The following is a 17793-nucleotide window of genomic DNA, read 5'->3' on the forward strand; positions in this document are numbered from 1 at the left end:
GGGTGTATTTGTGTTTCCCCTCTTAAAGAAGGGCCTGAATTAAAACCCTGAATCTGGACTGCTGGAGTACAGAGCCCAACATTTTACAGATCCAGTGGTTTCCAATTACTGGATGAAGAGTGGTTATAGCTCTCCTATACCAGCTTGTACAGGTGTTGGCAGTTTGTGTCTGCAAGTAAACACAACACCTGTTCTCTGTGTTGATGACTGGGCTTGTGCCATAATTTAACAGATACAGGATCTGACATTTTGTAGCCTTTGTGCCTGGGCTGCTCCAAAATCTGAGGTTTTAAGGAGCAACAGGAGCTGGTAAACACATTTTTTATTTAAGTAGTGGCATAAATAAAAGTGATTGGGATGAAACACTGCGTCTATATAGCTGGATTTAGGTGCCAGGATTGGGTGCTAATGATAGTGACGTGTATTGTCTCCCATATTATTTTTGCCCCTGAAACAGAACAGTAGGTTTATTCTTTAAAAAAAATCATTGCAGCTTGTGGAGTGAAAGCCAAAAAAAATGGCTGGATTCAGCAGAATCTGAGAACCAGATTCAGGATTTTGAGGTGCCGTCATGCTGAGATGTGGATTGGTATGAAAGCAGCATTTGTAGTTGTTCATTATTTGGGAGTTAGGATTTGAGGACTGGAGATTAAAAACTGTGTGGATCCAGGAGAATGCAGGGGGCTGATTTGTATCCTAGTACATAGTGGTACTGGGATACGTTGGCATCTGGGTCTATTAGAGGTATAATGAGTGGTTAGTCTTGTTCACTATTTTGCTAGTACACTTTGGGGGCTCATGTACAAAAGGCAGTGGGATTCAGGTAGATCTCTGTGTTAGCTATTTCCTACTGTTGCCACTGTGCAGTTGCTTCAGTCTCTCTCCCTTTACTGGCCTCTTGCCAGGGGCAAAGCACATGCTTTGCCTGTGACTTTTGCACAGAGAGATTTAAGCCCGGAAGCCCAACACAAAGTTCCAGCTCCAGGTGGGAGTGCAGAGAACAGAACAGCATTGGTGGGGGGCTCAAGAAAGTTCACCATGGTGAGTTTAAACTGCCTCGCCTGCTCTGAAGCCACCTTTATTGCCTCCAGTAGGAATTTTATTAGCTAGGATAATGAGGAAGCTAGCTCTCATTTGCATTTCATACTGCTCATGTAAATGCATTGTACACTCTTTTTTTTTTTTTTTCTTGTCCTGGTCAAAACAGTGTAACGGGGCCAGAGAGTACACGAGTGTTTGGCTCAATATTTCTCCCTTTTTGTGAGTGTCTCTGGACAAGACTGGGGCTCCCTAGCCACCTTTGCTGTGGCATGCCTCAGTCCTTAAAGGGCCCTGTGGGGACTTGGGACAGGGGTTTGCCTATACAGATCCTGTTGCAAAAGCTAGCACTAGTAATGCACCCATCCTTTTCTTTCTGTTCTGTTCTATTACACATTTCTTTCATGGTGGTAATGTGTAGGATTTATGGCCTTTAAAGTTGCTATGCTAGTGAGAGTTCTGAGGATTTTGTGGCTGGTCTGAGAGATTGGCCAGTACTGAGCCCTAAGCTGAGTAGCAAGTACTTTTCTCTCTTTGTAGCTGAGCTTGTTAGGCTGGGCACCTGCTTTCCGACAGCCTAGTTTTTAACCCAATGCTTAGGCTTTTAAATGATGAAGTACCCCCTGTATCATTTGATCAGTAGATGAGCAAGGTTCTGGAACAAGTTTCCTTTTATAGGAGTGGGTGAGGGATGAGAAATGTAACTGGTCTCAAGTCTGAGCTTGATAAATGTATACTGGACCTATATGACAGGGCTGCCTGCTGTGGCAGGGTCTGGAGCTGGTGACTTAGAAGGCCTCTTCCAGTTCCTATTTCTTTTGTGCCTACCTGGATGAAAGAATGAAATCAGCTTCCCAGTCTTTTAACAAATTAGCTCTCTGCATAGAGATAAGGCAAAATACTCCCTTTCCAGCACTGTTAGATATTATTTGGGCATCAGTGACAGGTACCACATCACGAAAATGTGACCTACTGGACAATGTTGAGATGCTATCCCATTTGCTAGGAAGTGGGAACTTAAGTGTTGTATTCTGATGTCAGAAAGCAGTGTTGGATGTCACAATGTCAGATCTAGATACTGTAACGAGCACAGTCCAAAGATGTTTATGTCTGGGTTTAGAGCCAAACCTTGGTTCTGATGAAGTCCTGAACAACATTTCCAAGATTTGTCCCTCAAAGCCCAATTCTCCTTTCAAGGAGTAGCATTTGGTAATACAGCTCTTAATGTTTATTAACTTGACTGGGTACAAACTGGTCTGACATGAGTGCCAATCTTTAGTCAATGCAGCTGCCATATATTCAGTGTCTCAGTAGCTCCCAAAGCTACAGCTGCTTAGAATGAAGCAGAATTTACTGTGCTATGGAGGGAATTACACAATGATTCAACATACATTGTCTCATTAATTTGCATAGGCAAAATACCATGTTATAGTATTCTGTTTCTCATCAAAGCTATATTAGTATCGTGTGCTTAGAGGTGTTAATATATGGCTCCTTCACTGCTCATGTGTCTGTTTTCAAAGGCAAGTAATCTCAGACCTGTCTTGTGCTGCACCAAGAAACTCTACTCTATAAAAGAACCCCAGTCCCATCAGGAAGCGCATGATTGTAAGGGGTTCATCCATAGGGATTGTGTTGTAAGATCAGTGAAGGCCTTCATTATCTTGCAATGACCATGTATGATCATAGAGAAATAGGGCTGGAGGGGGCCTTAAGAGGTCACCTAATCCCCTTACCCAAGGGGAGGACCTTCCAGGTCTAAACCATTCCAGACAAATATTGGGCACTCTGCTGTTTCTTTTCTGCCCAAATCATTGCGGCTCCCAAATTATCTAAATTATGGCAAGCATCAGCTCCAGTCAAAATGAGACAGCTGTGTGAGTAAATGAACAGAGCCATATTGTCAGATTTATTTTTTTTGGCCTCAGGGCATGCCCCTGGGCAGGGAGCACTAGCTCTCAAAGCAGCTTACCCATGTTAGTGTGGTGCTGTGGACAGGTGAATGAGCTCTTCTTTGCAGCAGAACTAACTGGCCTGTGTGCAGCAGTGCCCCAGACTGGGCTATGCAGCTGCTGGCTTGGGCTGTTGTCTATTTGTAGTGCTAGTGTTCTTGTACCCTGCGTGGCTGCCCTCTTCTCACCACTCACTGTATGGCTCTATGAGATTCACAAGGTAAGGCCAGGTCTTCAAACAGTTACCCATGTGCATTTTATCACTCTTGGACTTAAAGTAAAGCATGTGCATGAGTCTTTGCAGAGTTGGGTCCCAACAGATTTTATACAAGTTCTGTCATATTTCTCAACCAGGAACTAGTGACCCACACAAATAATTGGGAAAATAATTATTTATATAGTAAATAGGAGTGTTCCTATGCTCCATTCTCATGCCATTGCTGCCGAAATATACATCATGGCTTACCACCCCAATTCTTTAAATTCCTGGTCTACTTGCCTCCTGACATGGGGTTGGAGAAAGTCAGATGTCTTTCTGCATTGTGACCACCAGGTGTCTCCTGTTAGGGGAGACAAAGCCTCTGAACTAAATAACTGCTCTGCTTGGCTGAGTTTCTGGGAAGGGTTCCAAACAATATCTTTTTTTTCCCACCAGTTGTGTTACAGATCTAAACTTTAGTCCCTTGAGGTGAGGGGAAGGGAGAACCATTTACAAAATAAGGAACAAATTCTATTTCAATTGGGTATGCTATTTTGGGGGTTGCTGGTTTATGATACGAGGCCCCAGTTCTTCAGTTGAATGTATCAAGAGACCCCTGTGCCTGTGAAAAGTCTCACGGAGGTCAGTAGGTTTCTGGGCTGAATAAGCAGCCTTTTACACAGAACTGCAGGAACATGACTTAAATCACTCAGTGCTGTGCTGACAGATTGCACTAAAGGCAAAACAATCCGTCTCTGGAATTGCATATTGTGAAAGATGAGGCTTGCTAATGTGCAGGGTGCTTTTATCAATTCAGCAGGCTAAGATTTTCAGAAAGAGCCAATGACACCTAGGTTCCCTAAATGGGCCAAGTCAGGACATGTTCAGCACCAGTCACCTGAAAACCTTTTTCAGATAGCTCTTTTTGGGCACCAGAAAATTGCAGCTAAAATCCCATGTCACTATTAAAAATGTTGATTTTGATGCCTCTGTTGCTAAATGGATCCCATCATGTTTCTTCCTCTCCTGCAAGAAAGCTGTTACTCTCTCCCTTCAGACCAGTGCAAGCTGCTGCTGGTAGAATATCCCTCCCATCTCCGCTGTCCCTTCAGTGTATGAGACTGGCTTTGCAGACTGCATGCATTATAGTACACATAGGATCTGTTAGAGCTTTCATTACCAAAACCTTCACTCTTGATTTTTGTAGAACAGATGCTTTCTAGAAAACAGGCCTTGGATCAGAAGTAAATATGTTTAGCATTCTCTGAAAAATGTATATTTATTTCAAAAGCTTATCCCATGCCATGTGGCCAAATTCACCACCACCCTGGGCAGCCAGAGAGTCATGCTTGCTACACCCAGGGGTGAGATTCTTTGCCAGGCTTAATCATATTTGGACAGAAGGACCTGTCCCAGTCCCATACTCTTTGGCTCCCATCTGCATAATTTAGATAGCTATGGGGCCTAAATGATGGCATGCCCTAGGACTGCAGCCCTGCCCCAAATACAGCCCTGCTTCTCCCAACCCTGGTTCTGGCAATGCTGCCTTTGCCTAGATTTGGGAAAGGGTCCTTGGACAGCAGCATTATTTTTGGCTTCTGCTATGTCTGCTCCACTGGAATCTTCCCATGATTGGATGTGGAGTTTATAGGGTACCTTGATGTTGCTCCAGACCTTTTACCTGGCATCAAAAAACTAGAGCTGGAGTGAGTATCTTGCTATAATTGCTTCACTATTAATGTATACACAGGGACTTTCTGGAGTGTGGAGTTTCTCTCTGTTTTAGTGACTGTTTTAAAAAGTTATTAAAAAGCACATAGGGCTGAAGGGGCTTGGGTTCCAGATTCCAGTTCTTTGCTGTTGCAGGTGCTGTATGACATGATCCCAGTCTTTCAAACCTGAAGGGTAAAAGGATTGTGGATCTGCAAGAGAAACTAATACTCCCATGTATATCATACAAAGGTCATTAGGAGTCTTCCTTGCTTGCATCTGTTGATTTTTTTTTTTTTTTTTTTTTCTTTTTCCAAACATTTCCCCATGAATTCTAATACTTGCTAAGGGGTTGAGTTTGAGTCACCTTATGGTAGCAGTGAAGGAAACGGGTAGCATGGTCTTTTGTGCTACAGGCAAGTTTTGGCCACGAACCATAGAGGGCAATATTCAGGAATGCAGGAGGTGCATGTAAAACTCCATGCCTATCAGTAAAGCACTCAAATGTATTCTTAAAAGGCACTCCCTGAATCTGGGACCAGAGAGAGCAATGTACCACTGCCTAATGTGCCATCAGTTTTAGTAGAGCAGCAACATTTTGCAGTGGCAGGCAGGAATGGTCCAGCTTGGGTCTTGGTTGGACCAATACTAGGACCCAGCCACTGCCACCACTTCTCCGTACTGCCAAGTTATGTGGTGGGTTGGACTTTGGAATGGATCTTCCACTCAACCAGCAAGTCACCACAGATACCTGAGAATACATTCACCAAATTAGAGAAGTAGGTATGCCAAGAATTTCCTGAAAGACTTGGTTCCTGCCAATAATGAGTTTTAGTGAAACAAGAACAAGAGGGGGAAAAAAGGGAATACTGCCTCCCAAAGGCCTCCATGACAAACACAGGCATTGCAGGCATGCCATTTTTCGACACACACACACACACAAAATCCTTCCATTTTTCTCAAACCAGTTAATTCTATGTTTTACAGTTGTCTACATTATGTATATATGGATGAATTTTTCTATTGTTGTTTTTCAGTCAACTTCCTGAATAGCTGAATTGTTTTTTATCATTTAAGATTTTGGCAAAAGAATCACATTAAAATTGTTGGGGGGGGAAATCCTACCTTTTTCCTTCAGCTGTATTAATAATGTTGATAAACAAAGCCCCCTCTTCATCGGCAGTGATACCCAATAGCAACAGGTACACAAGAGGCAAAGGCTTTCTGTGTTAGCTAAGACATCTGAGTACTTGATTTCAAACAACTGGGTATATTTTTGCTGTGGACATATAATAGTCCAGTGCAGCAGAGAGACAAATAGCAAAGATGATGCTTGCTTATATTCCGTGCCTCACTCCATAGGCCCATTCAGCTGTAAGGGAGGAAACCAGGCTTCAACAGCCCAGATGATTTTGAAATGAATTGCTGGGCTGGGTGTGGAAGTCAGTAGCTCTTTGCAGAAGAATAGAGCCTTTAGTGTCTGAGCTGCAGTACTATTTTCTTTTTGTTTTTTCTCTCTTTAGCTCTTTGTTATGTCAACATCTGTAGTCTTGAGTAAATAGCATAAAGGGAGAATGCATATTGTATTTCTATTAAAGAGGCAAAATTGGGTAGGGGCCAGATTACTGTATAAACTGTGCAGTCTCTGTGTGAAGCGAGGAGGTTTGGAGGAAGGGCACTCCTTTCTTTGTGACATCCTCAGCCCCACCATGAATAACATTGCCTAGTATTTATATGGTACCTTATGGACCAGATCCTCAGCATGTACAAATCAGCCCCACTGCCTATAATAGGACTATGGTGATTTATACCCCCTGTCGAGCTGATCTATATATTCGAAACAGCATGCAGACATTAACTAATTCATACAGGCAGGACTGATGTTTTTTTCCTGTTAACTCCCGACAAATACTTCTTATCTGTTGTGTAATTAGGAAGTTTTAAATGTGCAATTATAGTGTTATGATAAAAATCCTACAAAAAGAAGCATATTCTTGTGGATATTATCTTTTATTGGACCAACTGCCTGTTTGGGATAGATGAAGACAAGCTTTTGGGTATCATAGTACCCTTCCTAAAGTCTCTTGGAATAGGGACAGACATCCAAAAAGCCAGAGTCTGAATTGATTCAATCTTTGCAGGTTAGTTTAAAACCTGGCTAAGCTAAATCTCTTTGTAACTGTTCAGACATCCTAAACATGAAGCCACATATCTGCAGTGGCTCAGGCTAGAAGCCAGGGGGTGCTAGAGCAGCCTTCCCTTCCCTTCCACAGGGCTGAGCTGAGGGGTGGCATGGCCAGGCCCCAGCAGGATGCTTTGATTTGGGAAGTGTTCCCTGCCCTTCTGAACAGTACAGCAGGGGGAGGGAGGTGGGAATTGATAACAGTGTTTATCACTCCTTCTTCAGTGTTTATCACCCCATTAAAAAAACAGCAGAGGGACATTAAATGTTTTTAAACGGTACCAAAGTGCCTAGCAGAAAATAACTAAACCTGAGGACCTCAACTTAGTGCTCTGCCATCAATGGAGAACAATGTAGATAAACCTGATATCAAGCTACATGAGATTGTACTGCCCAAGGTCTGATTAATCACTATGTGGTCTTCCCATTACCTTTGGTGGGGCTTTGGATCATGCCCTTAGTGAAGAAATTAGAACAATTAGTGGTTCTAAAAAAAGGAATTTTTCACAAGTAGAAACTTCATTTTTAGATTTCCAAAAGAGCCAGCTGGGTTCACCTTGCAGAAAGTAAAAAGGTAGGAAAGAATCTTGAAGTGGCATGTATTGCTACAGGCAGGGACACTGTATTGGGTGAAGATACATGACATTTAGACCATACTAAGAGCACTTAAAACATAAGCATCCACATGTTAAAGCTCATTAATTTGTGTTAAGTGCCTTCTGAGTGTCTCAAAGTTATGCCTCTTTAGGCAAGGGTTAACTCTGAGGCATGCTACCTACCTCATATTAAGGTAACTTCCCAAGAGAGCAATTTGAAGTCCTTCAGCATCCCATGATACATCATTCCCAGCCCCTCTTCCCCCAGCAGAGATGGAGTCCAGGCGTCCTGGTTTCTAGCCACCTGTGTCCTCACCAGCCCTTCAGTGTAAGTCAAGAGTTGTGCAAGCAAAAAACAGTAGTAACCCTTACTATGTGAATACTCCTAGCACACCCTAACTTTAGCACTCCTTAATAATCCACAGATTTAGTATGGTCTAAGTGTAAAGTGTAACTTCACTTCAGCTGGGAATCTAGCAGCTGGAAACTCAGCTTATTTATGGTGGCTTCAGGAAACAGGCAGCTTATGAGGGTGAAGAAATGGGCTACTTGTTCTGGAACAACAAGAATAACTGGTACAGTACTAGTCATGTACAGAACTCAGAATCTGTAGCAAGCAAAAAAGGGCAACTCGCAGGACAGGTGTTAGTATGTTGGCTATTTTCACATGCCTGCTCTGAAGCTAAAGATCAAAATTTTTTTTCTTTTAAAACTACTTCCAACACAATTTTAATCTGTTTTTACAGTGTATGTTTTCATTGCATCATGTTGAAATTTAGCCATTTTAGTTGTATCTGTGTTAAAATTATGTGAGTCTTTAATATATGAGTGCCTCTTGGAGAACAGATCATATTTACTGGAATTGTACTGGAACCCAGAGGCCTGAATGGCAGCCTGGGCCCACTGTTCCAAGCCCTGTATGAACACATAGATAGCCTGTCGCAAAGAGTGTAAAAACTCTATGGACCCAGGGTGAAGCAGAGAAACAGACTTACCTAGGAATGTTTACAGGGTTAGTAGCAAAGATGGGGAGAAAAATCAAGTTCTCTGATCTGTGGTTGAGTCCTGTAGTTATCAGACTACAGTAGGACCTTGGAGCTAGGCTAGAGTATTATAGGAAGATTTCTCTAGTCACACGTTATTTAGAAGTATGGTCCAAATGTCTTCTTTTGTAGGCATCTGACAGAAATGACATGAAGTTTATAATTTATCAGTGTTGCATGGAGAGTTCAGATAGGAGCCACTTGTTGTTTTTAAACCCTAAATAAATTAACACATCAGCTCAAGATCACAAAAAAGTAAACTGGCCTATTTCACACAAGACAGGTGCATACAGTCCTCCTCAAAAGGATATGAAGCAAAGTAAGAATCTATTGAAAAAAAGTTCTATCTAAATATCCCTGGACTGAAGGAGTTTAACTGTATCTCTGTCTTCCAAAAGAAGCAAGATAGCAGCGGGTGATCCAAATCTGTGAATTAGTTTGCCAACCTGGTTGAGCAGCCTGGGTTGTATACAGGCTAGAAAACCCTTAGAAAGCAGATGGAAAATTGTGGTGTTAGTTTTATTTAGTTATTTGCATTCAACAGGTCCTGGAGTTAGCAATGCATTTATGTGTGAATTAGTATCCATTTGAAATCATTTAGACTTAAGAACCCTGTTTAAAAGTGAAGGCCTCATTTAAGTGCTCTGCTGACTTAAGCACATGTTTATACTTAAGCAATTTAGCAATACAGCATGTAATAGGAATACATCCTGAGAGGTACAATTTTCCTTACAGATGACTATCAAGAAAGCTGGGGATGCTCAACACCAAACATGTTTGCAGTCAGACCTCTTCATTGATTTTATTCCATAAAGACGTGTTTCACAATGTGAACTTATAGTGTGAGACTTCCATCTTTTCTGGTCTCTCCCTCTGAATAAAGGTTCTCATATTTTCCTTTATTGCCTTGTGAGCCATTTCTGTACCTCTGTATTTTTTGGTTCCATATTTGCCACCTGAGACTCAGTATTTGGCCTGCTGACTTTCACACTTGGTTTTGTGCATGAATGTACTGGAATAAACTATGTTATGGACTATAGAGAAAGTAAATTTTAGTCAGAAAACTCTTCAACTTACGGGCTCTTCATCCTTAGACATCTCTGTTTTTCACCCCATAAAGTTGACAAACGCACAATTCCAGTTTCATGGTTTCTGTCTTACTATATTCCAAACACTTTTTAAGTCAAGAACAAGGTGCAAGATGGGGCCAAGGGGCCCAGAGATCAGAAATACAGAGGAGGCTGGGAACTGGGTCCAAGTTAGTGGGCCAAGACTGGAAGCATGCAGCCAGAGTAAAAGGGGCTAAAGCCAAGAGGGCTGAGGCCTCTACAAAAGGTTGGGACTGAGGACAGAGTAACACCTGTGAAGCATGGGCATTGCTGTAGGGATGGAAGGAGCCCACAAGTTTAGCTCTTAAGGCATGTTGGGCTGGAGAGGGCAAATACTGACAGAGAGAGAGAGAGTACCTACGGCCACCAGACTCCGAGAGCAGCTTCCCCTCATTACTTTTAACAAAGCACAGCAGGCAAGGAAGCAGGGTGGGACCCTGGGAGGCAAGGGTAGGACCCAGGCAGGGTCCAGGCAGTCACTAGGGGGCATCGTGGCAGCCCTCAGGCTTTGTCCTTGTTACAATACATGACACCATGGTGATGTTTGATAGCAAACTGTTTTCATTGAGGTGCTGGTGTTCTGAATACTACTTCACAGTGGAATTGCATATTTGTAGCATTTTAGAAAAATTCTGCTTAATACTCTTCAAGGTCAACACTGTCCATTAGCCTGACTTTTTGTATGACAGCTAAAAGCTATGACCCCATTTTTCCTCTGTTAATGCCAACAACTTGTATGTAAATAAAGCATTTCTTCCAGAAAGTCTACCCAGAGTCAGATCCAAAAAAAGTTGGTTGGACTTTGGGAACCCAAGTCCAAGATTGTGATCCAAGAAACTCCTCTCAGTGACAGTAGTTGTCATCAGGCTTAATAAACACAGGCACACATGAATGACAAGAATTAAACAACCAACTTTAATTGAGGAGCAGTAAGCTAACCTCTGCAGACCCTTTGCCCCTTTTTAACTAAATGTCTACTCCCTAACTGAGGAACAATCTCTCAATTACCAACTCTTCTAAATTAGGGAGCATGTCTAAATTGTAACTTCTATCACTACAGTGATCGTCTGGCCCTGGAGACGCCTACATTTATTAAGCACCTGCAGTTTCAGATTCTATGTACCCTTAGGCCTGTCCTCATCTGAGCTGCTTGGCACCTTGGCTCCCTTTGGATCCAGAAACTAGGCAGAGCAGTGTCTGTATATCCTGAGGGCTTGTCTACACCTGCAGCAGCAGCAAGTCCCAGCACTGAGAAACTGTATTATATACCACCCACCTATGTCCACAGAAATGCTCCCAATCCAGGAGTACAACAGTGAGGAGACTAGGACTGTCTCAGGCAGTAGTGTAGCTAAGAGGGAGTGAGTGGGGCACCAGTTCCAGGTGTTGAATTAGGGGGAAGTAAAAATAGCAGCTACGATGCTGCCAGCCCAACTGTTGCTACCACCCTTGTCCACAGCCCAGCCACTGACACCGTTGCATGCACAGCCACCGTTGCCCAGGGCACTGTAGTGCCCAGGGATGCCTCTGGTCCCAGGAGGCTTCTCTAAGGCCCATTGGAAACTGGGATCTCTAGAACAGGCACAGCAGAATGAGTGGGAACAACCTTACACATACAGGTTGGGGAGAACATGCTCGAGCTCCTCAGTGCTGTAACTCACCAGCACTGCAGTATACTTAGGCTCTAAGGGACTCTGAGATGATACTGAATTGTTTTCTTCAATGTTCATAACAAAGTTCACAATCAAACACCTCTGGTGGGGGTGTAGCAGTCTGACTGCAATCTGCACAGCTGTGTTCTCAGTGCTAACAGAATTAATAGCCAAGTGAGCAGGAGGTTCACAAGAGCTCAAGACATCAACATTGTCTGCAGAGTGCACAGGGCAGGGTATTGCTTCAGTAGCATCTCATCTATGGCTTCATAGATCTCCTGACAGTTGTGAATGGGGGGTTAGTTTTTGTTTTTTGTTTCTTTTAAAGAATGGTTGCTTAGCATGTGAAGTCATCTGTTGTCTTATTGAAAGAAAAACAAAGTGTGCTACATCAGGTGTAAACAGAATAGCACTGAAGTGCAGTCACAATGCCAACTGATGCCCAGCAGTGGATCCACAAAGAAAGGCAAATCTATGAACTGCAGATATGACGGTGATGGTGTTTATGCCAGCTTGCTTTCAGCCACAGGATTAGGTCTTGATGTCTGAGGTGCAAATGCCTTTGGTCAGGCACACAGCTATGAGTTTCAGCACATCCCAGGAGGTCCTCAGCCCCTTATAGGATCTGGCCCTCAAAAACCGTGCTGGTAAGGAACACTGTCAGACAAAAGAAACAATAGACATCCTGTTCTGTTTCTTTATGGGACCTCCCACATAGTAGCGCCTCTGAGAGAAAAGGAAAATGACTGAGGGCAAGGGAGAGAAACACGGTAGCAATAAATGCCACCTAGCTGAATTCCAAACACTTTGTTTTTACTGCTGTCATTGGGTTCAATCCTTCAAAGTGCTGAGTACTCTCTCTTTCTCTCAGCCGCCAAAATGATGTGTACTTTGTCATCCATAGGAGTATGCTTTTGCTCCAAGTTTAAACATGTACTCTGGTGGACTGGGGGCAAACTACTGAGAAACCTTCAGGATCGAGTGCAAAGATCATAAAGAGGTGTGAATCACCATGCCAAGATGGATTGGGCCACTGAACACCTAAAGAGGCCATATCATGAAGTGACGTGTCTGCGTTGTAACTTTTATGCGAGGGGCAAGGGATTCTTAGGGTGATATCTTTTATCGGATCAACTACGTCTTTGGGGTAAAGTTAAATGAGCTTTTGAATGCAGGGCATTCTTCATCAAGGTCTCGCAACACAGTTGGCCCGATAAAAGATATCACCCGAAGAAATCTTTGCCTCTCACATAATTGCTAGACCATAATGGTACAAAATCAATCTTACATTACTGTAACTTTCAGGAATTGCATGCCTGCATCAGACTTGAGCACCATTTAACCCAGTGCCCTGTCTCTTATAGAGGCAGCCCTAGATGCTTCAGAGGAAGATGTGAGGAACCCTCCCCTCCACAGTAGGGGGTTATGGTGTAATCTGTCTCTTAGGGAAGTCTCCTGCACCACAGTAGAGTGAGGAGCATGAGATGTTATATTCTGTTTAGCCCACCTCTTTTTTAATTTGCTATTATCACTCTGGATATAGTTATAAATGCTCACTCTCTCTTTAAATCTTGGTTTTAAAGACATCTAGTCACAATGAGTTCTGATGTCTTGTGCAAAGCTGAGGATGAAACTGCTTAATACCATGGCTGGTTCTAACTATGTGATATGGAGGCACAAACTGTAGTTGATGTGGTTAATGTTCAGTGACTGTAGACACGAAAGGGTTGTTTCCACCCTGGTAGCATGACGTTCTGGTTCTAAAGGACCTGGGCACACCTGACCCTCCCACGCCTGCTGATGCACTTTCAGCCTGGAAGAGCATGTATTAGATTGCTCCATCATGCTCATTCATCTCTGTCTGCTCTTGAGCCCCTGGTCTCTAATAGGCCTGAGAAGAACCCCTGGGAATGAGCCAAAACCAGCCTCACTGGTAAACTTCATGATCTGGAGCATGTTGGCAGCTATGGGAGCCAGGGAGTGGGAGCCATGTGCTTGGTCCCCTCAGTCCTGGGGCTCACCACTGCCATGGTGTAGACTAGCTGTAAGAGTGACATCCCTCAGGTACGTGAAAAATGCTACACTTCTGGCTAAGCATATATCACATCTTGAAGACAGTTTTGAGTGGGCACATCTACACAAGACACTGACTACGCAGTAACTAATAAGACTGCTTAGTAGTGCGTCACAGAATGGACAGTGCTAATACACTACTGCACAGTCTTATTAGGCTACTGCACAGTAGCATGACTTAAAAGACGTTTGCTGGCTGTACTGTGCAGTAACTCCATTTACCGTGCATTTATTTAGTACTTGCTAGTACAAGTACTAAATAAATGTGCAGTAATGACTGCACAGTAGCATCTCATGTAGATGTGCCTAATATGTCTTTTTTTGGGTAGAACTGGGCTTACAAAGTAAAGTTAATGACCTGGATATTCAGGTTGTAATCTGTTGCTTTACAACACATATATCAACACTCTGAAGAAAAGTTTTTTAGCTTTGGCCATTCTAGAACTGTCTCCTCTTTCCCCCTTCCCATTCTGTAAGGCAAAATATGCCTGTAAGATGAAAAGATGGCTTTCTGGTAGTTTTTCATTTTGTATTTGCTTATAATTCATCATCGTTTGTGGCAGGCCTTTTATCCACTGTACCCTTACATCTTTTATGTTTCTCCTTTTTAATGTTGAATTCCAATATTTAAATGCGTCTTGTCATTGAATTAAAAAATGACCATGATTTGAGAAGAAGACTTATCATATGCTGTGTGCTTTGCTGTTTTTTTAATGTTTGGAGTCTAAAGATTGTTTTAAAATAATATTTAAAGAAACATATACTGTAGTCCAACAAGAAAAATGCAATTATCACTTTTCTTCCACCTTTTTGCTAACCAAATTTCTTTTTGCTTTCTGCTGTAACAGCAGGAGACAAAATGGGCAAAAAGAAGATATATTTTTAATTTATGGGAGTTTTTAGAAAAGATGCTTTAGGTTCAGATTAAACCCTACTGCAGGTTCAAGGGGAAAAAATTAGAAAATCAATTTTCCCAGACTGAAGAAAAGGAGAGAAAAACACTGCAGTTTATATAGTGTTCTTTGTTATTTCAATCAATAGCTCTGTTCCCATGAATAGCTGTATAATCACTTTTTTTGTATAGTGTTGGTATACATACAGACTTATCTCCTTCAGACTTTGTTGTTGAACCTGCAGTAGCACGTTTTTGATCATTAACAGTTTCTTGCTCTTATCCTGGTTAATTTTTTCTACATCTGTGAGTCTTACTCTGAGCCTGGAACACAGTGATTATTTCCTGCTGTGGAACCGGCATGCAGTATAAAAATATGTTTTTCAAGTAAATTAACATTTTCACAGGAAATCACAAGGAGTGTCAAGCATACCAGGAGCTAAATGTAACGTATTTTTTTGGTGGGAAAACTTGCGAATGGACTGAACCTTATAGAACTGTACCGGTGAGAAGGAACATGCATAGCTTAGTAAATAACAGTGCTTCAAAAGAAAACACTTCAGTAGAATTTGCATATAGAAGTGTTGATTGCCTATTATTAAAAATCTGTAGTGCATCATATTTGTGTAAAATGTTGATGTCTGGAATGGTCATAGGCCCCTACAGCGGCTGTGAAAGCAACAGTTCTCAGTAGTTTCACGATGGAAGCAGAACTGAAAGTGCTTTTGATTTCTCTAGTGCAAAAGGTCCTTGGGCCTAGATCCACAAAAGGACCAAGGAAATCTCTACATTGCTTCTTCAGAGTTCCTGCAAGTGCCACTGAGAAACCACCCTCTTCCCTGCTGCCAACCTCCCTAGTTCTGCTTTGTGCACCAAAACTGGGAATGAGGCAGTGAAGCTGCCCTCCCAGCAGCCCCTGCTGTCACTGACATGCTTGGGAGCATCGGTGGGGAAACACCCCGAGGCAATTTCACTGCCTCATTTCAGGGTATGGAGTGGGAGCAGGTGGGTGGGATATGCTTCTCAGCTCAAGTCCCACAAATGCTATGGAAGCGTCACACACATGCTTCTGGACACTTTTGTCCTGTTGAAACCATTGCCCCACCTTGGACGTCTCAGCTTTTGTGAACACTGCATGAGGAGGGGCAGATGTTGGAATAAGGAATTCAGTGAAACCAGTCCAGTAGGTGAGGAGCTGCTAAACTGACCACTAGTAAATGCTGGGAGAGGGGTATGGCCTAAGTCCTACCCCTCTCACCATCTCTCAGCAGTTGGAGATATCCAGGCAGGAGCCATTTTCTATAGTTAGGGCTGACAAGGTTTAGGCTCCTTTCTCACAAAATACAGCCAGCAGAAGGAGATGATGGTTTCTAAGGGAGCTATAACCCGCATTTCACAGAAGAATGCTGAAAATGCCAAGCTCCTGGATATTTTGGGGCAAGGCTCCCTCAAATTCTCCAAGCTGTTCCACTAACATATGCATTGAGGTAGACTACAATCCAGGTCTCCCCTCTCCCAGGTGAGTGCCCTAACCGCTAGGTTAGAGTTATTCCCTCTTCCACACACTCCCGGTGAATATTTAATTAGCCATGATTCCAAGCAGAGTGGGACAGCTGTAGGCTCCTCCAAGGTTAGTAGCTGAGTACAGGTTTGAATTGAATGATTTTTCTAATTGTCTGGATCTGCAAAGCACCCAGGTATTTATCATTTGCAGGGAGGTGCATCTGACTTCCAGCCAAGCCAAGTGGGATTTTGAATTTTACTGTTATACAAAAGTAAAGTAGTTGATCCTGCATCCTTTATTTATATTATCATGGTCCATAGAGGCCTCTATTGAGATCCCTGCCATGCCAACAGCCATGATGTGTGTAATTTCTTCAGTGAAACTAAAGCTATCTGTAGGCCAAGGACAGAAGGAGTCACCCCTTTGAGGTCTAAGGATGAAACAATACTCTTTAAATTGAGCTCCACCATCAGTGTGTGGTAGAAGAAGCACTTTCAAAAGCTTCTGAACTGAATTCTAATGTTGAAGACAATACTACAGAAGCCATTCCACAACATACCATTAAGGACTACTTTGCAGATGCATCCACTTATCAGGAGGCTTTGAAAGCCATTAAGCTGATGAAAAACAACAAAGCATGTGGTCCTGATGGAATACCAGCTGAAATTTATAAGCAAGGTGGAAAAAAGCTCCCTTGCCAACTACACACCATTATTCTGAAAATTTGGAAACATGGACAGATTCCAAGTGACTTAGATGCCAGGATTGTTAGTATTTTCAAGACTGAAGATAGATCAGACTGCAGCAATTACTATGGTATTGAATTCCATAGCTGGAAAAAACTTCACCCACATTGTCCCCAGTAGACTCACTCTCCTTGCCAAGATGATTCTACCCAAGTTCCAGTATGGATTCAGACCACACAGTGGTACAATAGACATGATCTTTGTTGTTGGACAGTGACAGGAGAAGTGCTGCAAACAACACTTAAGATCTTTCCATAGCATTTGCTGACCTACCTAAGGCTTCTGATTCAATCAACAGAGAGGCATATGAAAGACCCTGACATTATCTGGCTGCCTGCCAAAACTTGTTACCAGCCTCAGACTTCTTCATATGGACATGACAGCAGCTGTCTTAAGCAATGGCTCAGAAACAAACCCTTTCATTACTAGAACTGGCATTAAGGAAGGAGGTATGATAGTCCCATCAATCTTTTCCAACTATAACAAACCATCTTTCCCAAAAAGTAAACAGATGATGATATTCAACAACAGGTATAATCTGCCAGGGCTACCTTTGGAGGTCTCTGATGTTGTATCTTCAATGATGATGACATCAAGACCCAAACCAAACTTCTTGTCTACCAGGCTGTTGTCATCCCTGTGCTATTGTATGGGTGTGAAACTTGGACAACATATTGGAAAAACATGAAAACCTTGGACTGTTACCATCGGTGATGTCTTTGGAAAATCCTCTATATTATTTGGAAGGACAGAAAAACAAATGCCAGCATTCTGGCTCAAGCAAATACCAGCAGCCTCAAAGCCATGATTATATGCACCTCCATTGGACAGGTCACGTCATAAGGATGCCTGAAAACCGGCTCCCGAAATAGGTCCCATACTCCCATCTAACCAATAGTCACTGCTCTAGAGATGGGCAAAAGAAGAGATTCAAGGATACCGTGAAAGCCAACCTGAAGAAGTGCAATCATAACATCAATATCTGGGAGACTTGAGCACTGAATCGTTCCCACTGGCACCACAACGTATGATAAGGCATTGGTCATTTTGAGCAAACTTGCTTCACTATGGAGGTAGATAGATAAGAGAGACAAAGG

The 17793-nt window shown here is 42.7% G+C and overlaps 1 protein-coding gene across 3 annotated transcripts in view; it reads left to right on the forward strand.

Annotated features, from left to right (window-relative positions):
* The first annotated feature begins 237 nt into the window (after positions 1-237).
* Positions 238-17793, forward strand: part of LOC102373859 (bifunctional protein GlmU-like) — a 69735-nt gene continuing 52179 nt past the window's right edge. Inside the window, exons 1-2 of one of the 3 annotated variants that reach the window (XR_003093718.1) lie at positions 949-1041; positions 9456-9596. Coding sequence is in view for 1 of the 3 variants with exons in the window: in XM_014519348.2 (XP_014374834.1) it covers positions 1039-1041 (3 nt within the window). In the remaining 2 variants the exon portion in view is untranslated. Of the gene's footprint in view, positions 310-948; positions 1042-9455; positions 9597-17793 lie in introns of those variants that run through there. The other 2 variants (XR_003093716.1, XM_014519348.2) reach the window with 2 other exon arrangements.

This window comes from Alligator sinensis, unplaced genomic scaffold, assembly GCF_000455745.1.
Source record: "Alligator sinensis unplaced genomic scaffold, ASM45574v1 scaffold140_1, whole genome shotgun sequence".
Classification (NCBI taxonomy): Eukaryota; Metazoa; Chordata; order Crocodylia; family Alligatoridae; genus Alligator; species Alligator sinensis.